Raw genomic sequence first — 14,794 nt, forward strand, 5'->3', positions numbered from 1 at the left:
TTTTTGCTCCCTCCTGAAGCTTTTATTCCCTTTTTTCCCTGTTTTAATGAATTACGCTTCAGTTTTACCTTTGGTTGGCAATATTCTTTCTTGAGCTGGGGCTCCCCATGGTCTCTCTCATCTCTTTGTTACATTTTCCCTTAACACCAAAAACAGGAAACTGAGGCTGCAATTCACATCAGCTCAATAAAACCTAAGAATAGAAGATTGGAAAAACGTTGCCTGGTCTGCTAGTCTCAATTTCTCCTGCAACATTTAGATGGGTCTCCTGCAAAAACTTGAAAGCATAGATTCATCCTGCCTTGTATCAATGGTTTAGGCTGTGGTGTGAGGGAAACTGGTTTCTTGAACACGAAAATGAGTTCACTAAACTCGAATGGCCCCCAAAGTCACCAGATCTCAATCCAAAAGAGCCCTTTTGGCATGTGCTGAAACGGAAGATTAGCATCTTGGATATGCAGTTGACAAATCAGCAACTGTGTGATGCAATCATGTCAATATGGACCAAAATCTCTGAGGAATGTTTCCAGCATCTTGTTGAATCTATGCAACAAAGGATTAAGTTCTGAAGGAAAAAACATGTCTAACCTAGTACTAGCAAAGTGTACTTATTGAATGGCCAGTGAGAACAACTCCCTGTTGTTTTCTGACTCATATACACTGTATTATCTAATAAAGGCACAACACATATTAAAGTGTTCTAATTTTGTAAGGACAGCACTCACTTTTGCACCACTATGAATGTGGGTGTCTGATCGACGAGTTCCCTGTCTGATGAAGTGAGCCGGAGTCTCTTCCAGGTGGAGCAGAGATCTCTCTGGTCATGCACACAAATAATCATTTCATCATAGAATATTTTTTTTAATCTTTTAGCTAAGGATTATGAGTTTGAGTATGTTTTGAACTTTGATGTTATTCACTATAAATCTTCATAGAAATATATTAATTGAATTTTATAAATACTCACTGTGCTCGTCACACGTGGAGTCTAGATCCATTCTGAGAGCCCGGTTTGATGATTTGGTACAAGGTAAATAAATGGGCCTGTGTAGAAAGTTATAAGATGTAAAGCATTAATTGGCCATACAGAACTCCAAGGCAGTCTGCTTGTTAAGCCATGACATATGGAATACTGTTTTTGGTCCAAGTCTTTACTCCGTTTCAACTGAGAATACCATCTCAACAGCTGTTTATAAGCCTTATTTATTTACTTATAGCAAACATTTAAGATAAAAACAAAACACTCAAAAAAATGATGTGTTGGCTTTACTAAACTTTTTTATGTAAAAAGGTTCCACCGGTTCCACATAACTGGGTTTCGTTAAACAAACATACTTTGTTTAACGAATAACTTCAACATCATGAAAGTCATTTTAAGCGGCCCAATTAAACTCTGAGCTGGGTGTTAAATGAACACTGGAGCAGTGTTAAAGTTAATGAGATAATTAAGTGAATAATTGATTGATGATTGAGCATTATTGAAGACACCTGATGTTAACAAGCAGAATCACTGAAGGAGAAAACCGGAATTTCAGGTCACCAATATGGTTATCAGTGTTTGTTTTAGTTGGGCTCTTGACCCCCACATTATTAACTTTATATTTTGTCTGGCTGCTGTATCTGAGTTACAATAGCCAGATAATCAAATAGAAAATGTGATCTGTAGATGTTGGTTGTGTTTTAACATAATCATTATATCACAATCATTTGACCTGAATCACTGAACTCATACAGAAGCCAAATTCTGAGTTAAGTTTACCTTATGGATTATTGCAGCACTGCCATTGTAGAGCAACTATAAGTTACATGAACAAATTATGTTTGTTTAACGAAACCCAGTAATGTGGAACCGGTGGAACCTTTTTACATAAAAAAGTTTAGTAAAGCCAATACATCATTTTTTTGACTGCAGAATAGGTTTGCAAGCATCTAAATATATATCCAAGGAATGGGTAGTTGAATCTTACCTTGCCATCAAAGATATCGTAATGTTTTCTCTCATCCTAACCAGAGCAATGTCGTAATCATAAAACTCCTTTACATTTTTGTCCTTAAGGCCTCTCAAATTAAAAAGTGGATGAAGAATCAACTCCATAGCTTTAACTTCACCAATACCTTTGTAAGAGAATTGAAGCAAAGTATAGTTTGTATAAAAAAGTATAATCAATGTAGTTTAGCGTCTGTGCATGACAGTATACAATCAACATAAATTCACAATTATATATATATTTTTTTTATTTAAACTTTTGTAGGATTACAAATTTATTTAAATGTTTAATTTAGATTTCCAATACAATAGTATTTTATATTGAGAAAGTTTATAAATGATGAGACCAGGAAATCTCTGCAAATGGTAGGTGTTCCCAGCAGGATATTCCTGACTGTCCCATCTCATTACGAGAAGGCTAGGCTTTTCCTGTTCTCATTGTTTTACCGGGTGAAGAGTCATGCTGAGCAAGTTTGAACACCTGTTATTTTATTACTGAGACCATTTGTCTCATCTCAGTACGAGAAGTCTATGTCTTTCCTGTTCTCGTGTCTCATGCTGAGCAGGTTCCACAATCTGTATACCTTATTTACATTTGCTTTGTTTTCAGAAAAGTCTCCACCTATATGCAATCCCTCCCCCTTGAAATGTATATAAACTACAATGTAAAGTTCCCTTAGTTAGACTTGATTGAGAGGACTACAGCGACGAAATAAAGAACTTATACCTCAACAATCTCCTGGTCTGCAACTCTATCTTTTCTACACTTGAGAAGAAAAAGTTCACAACAGATGGTGCCGTGAGCTGGATGGAGCTGAAACACCTGAATCCAGAACTGAATCTCAACAAAAGATTTCAACAAAGACTGAATTCCAGACTGAATCTTGAAACTTCAAGCTCAAAAAAAAAAAGAATCTCAACAAAGAATGAACTTTGACTGAATTCCAGACTGAATTTTGAAACTTCAAGCTCAACAAAGATTTCAACAAAGAATTATCTTTCTGACTGAGTTCCAGACGTAATCTTTCCGTACAACTAAAGATTTGGTGAGTTTCACTCTATTCAAAGAACAACTGCAGACCAGTACGAATTTTGTGCCTCTGCGCCGTCAGAGAAAGAGTTATCAGACAGCTGTAGTGTTTGATTACCTAAAGTTATCCTTTAAAAGTTGTCTTTTAAAGATGAAAATATATCCTCTGTTCAGGCAGGGACGTTTTTAACATCACATGTTAAAAAGATATCCTCTGTGTCAGGCAGGGAAGATTAGTATTATTTTGCTAATTATTTGTTTTGTTGTTTGTTACCTTGTGGTGTTACCCTCTAAAAAATTTCTTTTAGAGAAGAGAGTTTGATCCTCTGAATAGTCAGGGAAGTTGTTGGTATCCTCTGTGCAGACAGGGAAGATTTTAGCATTCAAGTTAAAATATTGTTAGCCTCTGTGCAAGCAGAGAAGAGGTAGTCTTACAGGCTATTTATTTTGGTTACCCTTTTAAAAGTTTTTCTTTTAGAGAGGAAAGTTTGATCCTCTGTTTCAGGCAGGGAAGAGTTAGCAATACATGCTAGTAATTTGGTTTTATCCTCTAAAAAGTTAGGAAGGTGAAAGATCCTTTCCGTTTCTTTCAGGGAAGATTAGCGTAACGTGCTAATATTTTGTGTTTCATCCTCTGTTTCTGGCAGGGAAGTTAAATGTGATGTGTTGGTAACAAGGAAGGTTTATCAACAGTTAGATCTGTGACATAAGTGTAGACTCTTTTGATCAGAGAAGTTTTAGTGTCTTTGTTTGTGTGGTAACAAAGAAATCCACAAAATGATTAAGAAAAGTGCTAGACTAATCTCCACAACTAAAAAAGGTGGTCTTGCTAATCCTTTGTGGTCAGATAGCGAATTTAAAACACTGTTAGGAGAACAGATGGATCTAATAGTCACTGAAAAAGTTAGACAAGAACTAACACAGAAATATGATATTCATCCAGATAAGATTTGGTCTATTGAAGAATGCAAGAAGGTGTTAGGTGCATGTATCAGAAAGAAAAACATGAAAGGCATAATCTGTTGCCATAGGGAATTTAGCTTATCCATTGCACAAGAACAATCTAGGTGTATAGCTAAATTAAAAGAACAGAACAAACAAATGCACACTAAGGTGGGCCATAACAAGGCCTCAACCAAATGTGACTCAGAAGACCAACAGTCAGATGAAACTTATCCTGACTTAAAAGCATTCTTTGAAACAGATGTAGACATCCCATCAGTAACTGATAAGCCTGTAGATTCAGTAAAGGTATGTGTCGCAAGAAGATCTCAGGGAATTGAGGGAACTGAAAGTGTTCCTACCAACTCTTCTGTTGTCCAAAACCAAACTGTTGCCAAAGCACTCGGACCTAGAGATATAGAAAGACTATCCCAAAGCTTACCTTCAGTACGCACTGATGTTTCTGAATTTAGAAGGGCATTGATCAGTAAAATGCGTCTTTACGACATGTCGTTGGCAGAAGTCACACAGCTGATGTCACAAATTCTAACTGAATCTGAATTCAACAGTTTTGAGTCTGCTGTTACTTCTGAACTACAACATGCCAGAAAAGATGAATTGAGAGAGGGAGTTCTGAAAGCGTTGTAGAACATTGTTGGACCTAAAATTGACTGGTCGAAGATCATTAGTTCTTTACAGAAGAAGGGTGAAACTGTTAGTGAATACACTCAAAGATTTTGCCAGTCAGCAGCAGCATACAGTGGTATAGCTGGCACTTCAGAGAAGGTGCTAGAAGATAATGGTCCCCTAGTTCGCACATGGTTTGATGGTCTGTTGTCAGAACATAGAAAAGCATTGCCTTTCTTAGACTTAACATGGTCCACTAGAACCATACAAAACAACTTAGACAGTTTGGCTGCATGGGAAAGAGACTCTGATGTCAAGGAAAGATTAAAAATTGCAACAGCATCCTTTAAGGTCAACACAGAGAATCAACAGAAACGCAAATGTCCTAAGAGAGAGGGCAGTAGTTGTTATTATTGTGGTAAACATGGACATTGGGGAAAAGAGTGTAGGAAAAACAAAAAGAACTTTAAACAAGTTAACAATGTTACTCAGCTCCTACTCAGTCTGCTTGCTACTATGAAGCAGCCCCTCCCCTCATCATTAAACTGGGGCAGCTGGTTGACGTGTTAACCATTTGGGCTGTGAGTGCTTTATTTCCCCACTAACTTGCAACAGAGATAAAAGACTTCTGTTTTTGTTTAATAGAACAAAAGGAAAGTGACTATCTCAGTTTTTCCTTTGGGGGACTCTGGTTAAAGTAGACTCACAGCCTTAAATGTTATTTTACAGCACAGGCCTTTCATCATTAGTAGTGTTAGGTCAGACCGTAAACGTAAAAAAAGCCCTCATGCAGTGTCCACAATAATGCCAAATATTGTCTTACAGCGTGCACCTGTCACAAATCCGTCCTCATGTATGATGTCTGCTATGACTGAAGTTTTGTTAGAGGATGAAGGAGAAATTACTCACGATTGTGTTACGCTTACATATACACCTATGAGTGAAGTAAAAGAAAAAGGTAACAGACGAGCAGGTTATGCAGTAACGTCCACCACGGAAGTGTTAGCTTCAGGACGTCTTCCAGATCATTTTTCAGCTCAAGCTGCAGAACTAGTAGCCCTAACAAGAGCATGCACGCTAGCTTCAGGATCAGTTGCTAATATCTACACAGATTCCAGATATGCTTTTGGGGTAATTCATGATTTTGGTGTCATTTGGCAAACCAGACAGTTTCTAACTTCTGCTGGATCCCCCATTAAGCATGCTGAATTAGTGAAAGATCTAATGTTTTCCATGAAACTTCCAAAGAAATTAGCAGTGATCAAAGTGAAAGCACATCTCACAACTAATACTACAGAAGCTAAAGGTAATGCTCTTGCTGATATGGCAGCTAAACAGTCTTGTTTCTATGCAACTGTACAAGTGTGTTCAGGTAGTGCAGCACAGAAGAAAATTATGCCTCCTGAATCAATAATTGATCTGTACAAAGACGTTTCCTCCATTAGAACCAAAGTGACATGGGCCACATCAAGTGATGTTGATTACAGCAGCTGCAGTATTGTGTCAGGGAAGGAAAACCTAGACTCATGTGTCACACTGAAAGGTTGTTCCTGCACCAACAGGGATAGGTTAGGACACAGAACCAGTGAGGAGCCCCGGGAAGAACCGAATGCAATAGGCTTCGGGGGTTAACCCTGGGGTGAAGACTTCCCTCATAGGCCCTATCCTAGTCCATCCTTACCTCACTGTTCTTTAGGTGTCAAAGGAATTAAGAAATAGGGAGAGATGGAACGACAATAGCAGACCCAGAAAAAGTTTACAACCCTAGTGTTTGAACAAATACTGCTCTACTGCTTAGCAGACTCGGAAAAGTTTACAACCCTAGTGTTTGAACAAATACTGCTCTCCTGTCTTTTGTTTTCTTTCTTACTCTGTGCAGATACCACTGATGACTTCCCGAGACCCATACGCACTGACCTCGTCATCTGCGTATGAAGCCACAAGAAAACCTCAAGAAACAACTTGAGCCACTTCTGAGCCAACTATCACAAAAGGATAAAGAAAAGAAAAAGAAAAAAATACACAACGCAGAGACTCACATATGAAACGTTCAGTCATCCATCAACATGATCAAGATTGTCGTACCAGTAACATCACAGACACTCTCGCTTCGCACAAGATAATGATCTTACAGAACAGAGTGGCCTTAGATTACATTCTAGCAACGCAAGGAGGAGCCTGCACCATCATCAGACCTGAGTGCTGCACCGGGTTAATGGATCCAACAGAGAACTTGAACAAAATCCAACAAGACATTCTTGATCTTTCAGCAAAATTACACCAGATGACTGAAGTTAATTTTTCATGGTTCGGAAACTTGATTGGGAAACCCTGGCTGTGGATAAAGGAAATAGCAATTCTGCTGTTATTTCTTCTAATAGCGTACTATCTATGCGTCCACAGTATCAAGTGTTTCATTCAACAAATGACTCACGCCCCTCACAAAGAAATGACAGTTCCAAACAGAAAAGACTATTACCCTTAAGAACTTCACGGACCCTAAATTTGCATGTTTGTTTCTGTGTCAGCATGCAATTGCAGAAACAGCAACACAGAAGCATGAGCCTGTAATGATCACAAGTTACAAGAATTTAACTTTTAAGTGTCTAAATTTGTATTTTGTGAGAGTTATTTAGAACTCTCAAAGGGGGAAATGTAGGATTACAAATTTATTTAAATGTTTAATTTAGATTTCCAATACAATAGTATTTTATATTGAGAAAGTTTATAAATGATGAGACCAGGAAATCTCTGCAAATGGTAGGGGTTCCCAGCAGGATATTCCTGACTGTCCCATCTCATTACGAGAAGGCTAGGCTTTTCCTGTTCTCATTGTTTTACCGGGTGAAGAGTCATGCTGAGCAAGTTTGAACACCTGTTATTTTATTACTGAGACCATTTGTCTCATCTCAGTACGAGAAGTCTATGTCTTTCCTGTTCTCGTGTCTCATGCTGAGCAGGTTCCACAATCTGTATACCTTATTTACATTTGCTTTGTTTTCAGAAAAGTCTCCACCTATATGCAATCCCTCCCCCTTGAAATGTATATAAACTACAATGTAAAGTTCCCTTAGTTAGACTTGATTGAGAGGACTACAGCGACGAAATAAAGAACTTATACCTCAACAATCTCCTGGTCTGCAACTCTATCTTTTCTACACTTGAGAAGAAAAAGTTCACAACACTTTCTTCGATTTGGCTTTGATTTTTTAGCGGACTTATAAGAGATACTCTCTGAGTAGCATGAGTCACCTTGAATCATTCCATAACATTGTTGACTAAAGCAACAATTCTTACCATGGTGAACTGTTATGTCATCAGCACTGGCAAATGATACAGATTCATCTGTATTCACCTTTATAAAGCAGTGTGCAGCTGTCAATACCATGCTCTTAGTCACTAGACTCCCTTTGCATTTTTCAGCTCTCTGGATGACAAAAAAAGTAAAATATGATCTACCATCTGAAAGCAGTGCTTTTATAGAAGTCTTTATCTCAAGTTTTATTAAATCATTAAACTCTTGATATAAATTTACTAACCCAGCAAACATTGACATGCCAGGGTCTGGTGTAAGTGGTCTTCTCTTGCTCGTCTTGGTCATCTTGCTCTTGTGCCAATCCACACTTAGTCACAACACAATCCAAACACAAACACGTCTATGAAACATAAATGCACACAACTGGTAAAACTAAGAAAAAAAGGCTGTATTTTTTTGAAACCTTGGATCAGGGCTTGCACAACCACACTGCTACACAAAACACACCCACAGGTAAATAATGTATGATGAACTAGCTTGCTTACACTACCTACAGTTGTGGTCAGAATTATTGGCACCCCTGGTGAATATGATCAAATATGGCTGTAAATTTAAATCTGCATTGTTTATCCTTTTGATCTTTCATTTAAAAATCTAACCGTTCATTGTAGGAAAATAATTGAAATCACACTATGAAGTAAATGATTTTCTCCAAAACAAGTTGGCCATCATTTTTGGCAATTTTTAATTGTTGCCAATAAACCTTTTTATTTTATATAACATCCTTGTGCCAAGATAACAGCTCTGAGTTTCCTCCTATAGCTCGGAGAACAACTGACAAAAGATCAGAGACTGTTCCTCCATAAAGAATCTCTTCGACCTATAATTGACCAATGTCTAGGATCTCCAGCAAAAAATAGGCCCTCAAGATTAAAGATCCAGCAGTATATTTAACCGTGGACATGGGGTACTGTTTATTCCTGTTTTCCCCAAACCCATCTGGTGGCTTTGCTGCCAAAAAGCTCTTTTTTTACACTGTAAAAAACTGGCAGCTGTGGTTGCCAGTATTTTACCGTAGAAAATATGGTGGCAACCTTTTATGTTTTATGGGGCTTAAATTTACGGGCAAAAAAAAAAACACAATGTAAAAAAAACTGTGAAATTTATGGTAGAAAAACGTCAGGGTTGGTTGCCAGCATTTTACCGTAAAAAAATATGGTAGAATCCTTACTTTGGACGAAAAACAAAACAAAAAAACATCAGCAGGACTTAACTCTCTGATGGTCTTCAAAAAAAAATCACACTCGTGGTCTTCGGGGTCTATTGGACCCCAGACAACAACATTTAATTTTGTAACCGAACAATATTTTTTTTTTAACAAATATAATTTTACTCGGTTCATTAATGTTTTTACTCAACATTTGTGCAGTTTTTGTAGAATTTATGATTTTTAAAAAATTTCTATAAATAAATAAATAAATAAATATTTAATTAAATAGGATTTTTACAAAAAAAACAGCATTTTATGTTAAATAAACTTTATAAAAGACCCAGATTTCTAACTTTCATTCCTGGGGATACCATGGATAATTTTACAAGGTTTAATGTAAGATTTTTGCCCATTTTTTGGAAAATACAGATTAAAATTTGTAATAAATCACTTTAACCACTAGATGGCTATAGAGCTCCATTATATGCTATTTGCTATTTGAATTACTGAAAGATATAGTTTCTAAAGTTGGATTCAGTTGGATTCATATCTAAATATTATAAAATCACAATTATAACAAAAATAAAATAATTTTTGTCAAAATTTTGCATTTTTTGTACTGAAAAAACACAGCACACACAAAAACAACCACAACAGTGAAGTGCCAAACCTGCAGACAGGGTTGGAGCAAACACAGGGTGTGTGTGTGTGTACATTTTATTTTTATTTTTATGTGTACAGTGTCACCAATTTATTTTTGAGGTGGTTCTTCATTTTGTATGATTTTATTTGACAAATTATAAGACTTTTTATAGCCTTACAAATGTATTTCTGTGTGTGTGTGTTTGTGTGTCTGTGTGTGTGTGTGTGTGTGTGTGTGTGTGTGTGTGTGTGTGTGTGTGTGTGTGTGTGTGTGTGTGTGTGTGTGTGTGTGTGTGTGTGTGTGTGTGTGTGTGTCTGTGTGTTTGCGCACGCACATTTTCAATGCGTCTAAGTGTTACCAATTTATTTTTTCTGGTGGTTCTGCATTTTAGATTATTTTATTTTACAAATGATAAGAGAACAGTTTTTATAGTCTGTATGTATTCCTGTATAAATGTATTCCTCTTTATGTGTGTGTTTGTGTGTGTGTGTACGCCTGTGGTGAGCATGATAATTTTGGATTGTGGATGTTTTTTGCATTGTTGGAAGTGTGCCACTTTATTTCTGTCATTTCTGTCTATGTGTTCTACGTTGTTTCTGATTTTGATGATGTTATTTTGTCTATTTTGATTGCGGGGTCCAATAGACCGCGAAGACCACGAGTGTGACTATTTTTGTCACGCCAACATAAAAACAGATATCATAAAAAAAATTATAATTTGTTGTAGATCTAGAAAGTGTTGAGAGCCGTAGAAAGTTTCAAACCATTTGGACAAAGAGAACATTTTTTTTTATTTGAGCAAAAGTCATTTGGGGTCCAATAGCCCCCGAAGACCATCATAGGGTTAAATGTGTGGTTAAAAAAAACATCATATGTGGTTCCCAGTACTTTACCAAAAAGAATATAGTAGTAACTCTTTAGTTTCCACAGGACAACCCTTATATTTCATTAAATGATAAACGTCATCATTCACTTTCACTAGAGTATTAAAATCTGCTTTATATCTTAATATTATACTGATAACCACCATAATAATGCAGGCTGTAAAAAAAAACACATGATGATTCAAAGTTCATCACCATTTGACACAAGCTGAGGCACATGTTAATATAAAGAAGGTGCAGAGTGTGACACACAAATACAAAACACCATCATGTTGATACACACATGACTCCAAAAAAATGCCATTAATATCCATTAAACAATATATAATGTAATACAAATCCCAAATGTACATAACTAATAACAAAACCCAAGAAGGAACATGATTAATTAAAACCAATAACATCAAATGTGAAGTGTCACGCAAGGGAATTTAGGCAATGTCAATTTAGAGAAACAACAAGAACAGAAAAAAGAGAAGCGACGAGCAGAAACAAAATAACTACTTCAGCCACAGCCTTAGATCAACTGAAGATAACAAACATTAAATCTCTGAAGATCTCAGCAGAGGAGGATTAAACAACTCCACAAACAGTATTACCAGCTTCACTTATTACTAACCAGACTGACTTTATTTCTGTCATACATCTATAGTTCTGTTTGAGAATTAACAGAGGTTTAGATGTTGATGATTTATTTTATTTCAACCCAAGAGAGAGACTAGGGGGCTTTTACACTGGGCTCGTTTGCTGCGGTCCGAAGCCGAGCGCGATTGTTCCCGGCGCCCCCCGCAATGTTGGTCTGGTTTCACACTCAACTTGATTCTATCGAACTCTGGTGCGATTGCGTCACCTTACGTCATTGCAAACGTGCACGGTGCATGATAGAAAACACCACGGGAGGCTGCCAAGATGGCGCTCTTACTATACGTGCTTTGAGGAGCTTCGCAAATTCAAACTAATAATTCGATTTGTAGTGCGGTAAGAAAGACCGTCTATCTTTCTTTTGGTGCATAGGATATTGTTTCTACGAATATAATGATTGAAAATGGGAAAATCTGAAAAAAGAAAGAACAAGAACATGAGCCAAGCCAAAGTTAATCCTGCTAAAACTACACCGACAAAACAGCAAGTTTCAAACAAACTTTTGAGTGACAATTTGCATGATTACTTCGAGTCAGAGGTGGATTGTGTCGATATTATGCCTGCTGAAGTAGATTTCCCTCCTCTCCCCGAAACGTCATGTAAGTCTCCTGTTATAAAACAGTGGAAGATTGAGAACATTGATGCAGCTAATGTCCTCTCACAACTCAAAGAACGTATCGGTTACCTAACGTAACCTCGGTTCTCTCTTAAAGAGGGAACGAGTATTGTGTAAGTTAGCTTATGCTACGGGAAAGATTCATCTTTTCGAGATATTGAAGCCAAAAAATTATCCTTAATTTTGTATCCATTGTCAACGCAGTGCAGCAGCTAGCAGACCTAGAGCAGGCTGTCTAGCGTGCTCATAGGCTGCCCCGCGGGAACTGCAGCAGCCTACCACTGAGCCCGACGTGATGTCACGTCCAGTGAAGGGTGCCCGCGCCTTCACAGGTTCAAAGCCCGCCAGTATGGGCATGGCTTAGCGTATATAAGCAGGGCTCGTAGGCTGATTCCCTGGTTTCCATCGACTGAAGCGAAAACGCTCGTGGCGTGAGCACGGCATGTTACGCAAGACTCATTCCCTCTTCTAGAGAGAACCGAGGGTTACGTTAGGCAACTGGTACGTTCTCTTACGAGAGGTACTCTCGTATTGCATAAGTTAGCTTACGCTACGGGAACCCTTTGTCAACGCCGTGCGCGCCAAGCATCCACAATGTGTCCCAGGGTTTTCCGGGGAACCCAGATAAGTGGGAAATAAGGCGGCCAGCAACGTGGGCCAGCACTTGTACATAAGCACTCATAGGGAATACAGAGCGCCGTCGCCGGTCTGTATAAGCATATAGCATATACCCAATAGTGCAGCTCAACCAGAAGAGCTATTATACGTGAGAGTAGCCTGCACACGAACATATCTGGACAGAACGTACCACTCACTTAAACTGACAGAAGTTTTGCCTGCAGAGCGGGAACTTCTAGGTTATAAAACCTGACAAAGGTGGACGGGGAGGCCCAGCCCGCCGCGACACATATGTTGTGAATAGAAATTCTGCTTGACCATGCCCACGATGAGGCCATGCCTCTGGTGGAATGAGCCCTGATGCCCAGGGGGCATTGCAGACCTGTCGAAGTGTAAGCGACTGCTATAGCGTCCACATTCCATCTGGATAGGCTTTGTTTCAAGGCGGCGAGACCCTTGGTGCGCCCACCAAACGAAACGAAAAGCTGCTCCGAGAGCCTGAAAGGGGCGGAGCGCGCAGTGTAAACCCTCAGCGCCCTGACTGGACTGAATGTCGCTCCCGTTATCAGATGAAGGCAGAGCCGATAGAGAAATGACCTGCGCACTGAAGGGAGTGCCAATCACTTTAGGAACATAGCCGTGTCTAGGTTTGAGGATGACTTTTGAGTCATTTGGCCCGAACTCGAGACACGCGGCGCTGACAGACAGCGCGTGTAAGTCCCCCACACGTTTCACTGATGACAGGGCTGTCAGAAAAACGTTTTTGAGTGATAGGTACTTTAACTCCACGGAGTCTAGTGGTTCAAAGGGGAAAGCTTTCAGGGCCTCGAGGACCAACGAAAGATCCCACATAGGAACCGACGGGGGGTGCGGAGGGTTCATCCTTCTGGCTCCTCTAAGGAAGCGGATGACAAGCTCGTTTTTTTCCTAGTGACCGTCCGCGTGTCGACTCAGCGTACGCTGCAACGGCCGCCACATAGACTTTGAGTGTGGATGGGGACCTCCCCTTATCCAACAGCTCTTGTAGGAAACTGAGCAGCCACGAGACCCCACACGTCCGTGGGTCCAGGTTTTTGTCGGTGCACCATTTGGAGACCACAGACCATTTAGACGCGTAAAGCTTTCTAGTAGAGGGATCTCTAGACTGCGTGATCGTGTTCATCACTCCTTCTGGCATGGCAGCGGGTACCCGTTGATCACCTATGCTTGCAGAGACCAGCGCTCTGGATGGGGATGCCAGATCAAGCCGCGAGCTGGCGAGAGGAGATCCGTTCTCACCAGAATCGGCCAGGGGGCTGTTAGTGACAGCCGCGTCAGCTCCGGGAACCAAATCTGATTCTCCCAGCGCGGGGCTATGAGGAGCACCGAGTGGCGCGTTTCCCTGATTCTCTTGATTACCTGCGGTAACAGAGAGATCGGAGGGAAGGCATACAGAGGGTGGCTGGCCCAGACTTGGGCCAAAGACCGGTCTGCCCTCGAGGAGCGCACCCCAACCTGAGTTGGACGCATCTGTCGAGATGACCTTTCGGTACGAAACCGCTCCCATCATCACACCCCGCTGATACCAGTCGGCTGTTAACCAGGGCTGCAGAGCCGTAATACAGGTCTGAGTCACTCTGATTTGTTCGCAGCCAGCAGCCCAAGCTCGGCGAGACACACGAGCATTGAGCCAGCGTTGGAGCGGACGCATGCGCAGTAAGCCCAGCTGAAGCACTGCTGCAGCTGAGGCCATACAGCCCAGGATCCTCTGGAATGTCTTCAGGGGGATGATGCTGCCCTTCTGGAAAGTGCGCTGTGCCAATAAACGAGCCGTCATGGCCACAGAGTCCAGTTCTATTCCTAGAAAGGAAATTGACTGACTGCCTGCTCTAGGTCTGCTAGCTGCTGCCCTGCGTTGACAATGGATTCAAAAATTAAGGATAATTTTTTGGCTTCAATATCTCGAAAAGATTAATCTTTCCCGTAGCGTAAGCTAACTTACGCAATACGAGAGAACCTCTCTAAAGAGAACTCTCGTTCCCAATTAATAGTCGATCTGATGCCCTGGAAAGAATGGTGGGCGGAGAATGCACGAGCGATCGCGAGTATGAAAGAGACCGTTAACGAAAACCCCAAACAGATAGCCGACGTGAAGACAGCTGTTGAGTTTGTATGTGCCGAAGTTAATGATGTTAAAATCCAGCTCGGTGTTATACAGAAACAAGTGAAGAAGATTGAGGTGAAATCATCTGAGCATGAACAACGTTTATCTCATCTCAAAGGATACACACGTCGTTGGAATCTGAGAATCTATGGGATCCCTAAAAAAGGAGAGGGAGGATGTTCGGGAGAGGGTTATC

General features: G+C 40.0%; 1 protein-coding gene across 1 annotated transcript; it reads right to left on the minus strand.

The window, feature by feature from the left end:
• Positions 1-64: 64 nt before the first annotated feature.
• On the minus strand, positions 65-14,271 carry LOC143719434 (complement C2-like). The gene is made up of 7 exons (XM_077209782.1): positions 14,170-14,271; positions 8,126-8,242; positions 7,884-8,013; positions 1,968-2,115; positions 968-1,044; positions 726-817; positions 65-139 (listed from the first exon to the last, which is right to left on the minus strand). Exons 1-7 carry the CDS (start codon positions 14,269-14,271, stop codon positions 65-67), a joined length of 741 nt encoding a protein of 246 aa, XP_077065897.1.
• Between the last annotated feature and the right edge of the window lie 523 nt (positions 14,272-14,794).

Source organism: Siphateles boraxobius, unplaced genomic scaffold (genome assembly GCF_051911475.1).
Source record: "Siphateles boraxobius isolate OS27281-9 unplaced genomic scaffold, OSU_SipBor_1 63, whole genome shotgun sequence".
In the NCBI taxonomy this organism is placed as follows: Eukaryota; Metazoa; Chordata; class Actinopteri; order Cypriniformes; family Leuciscidae; genus Siphateles; species Siphateles boraxobius.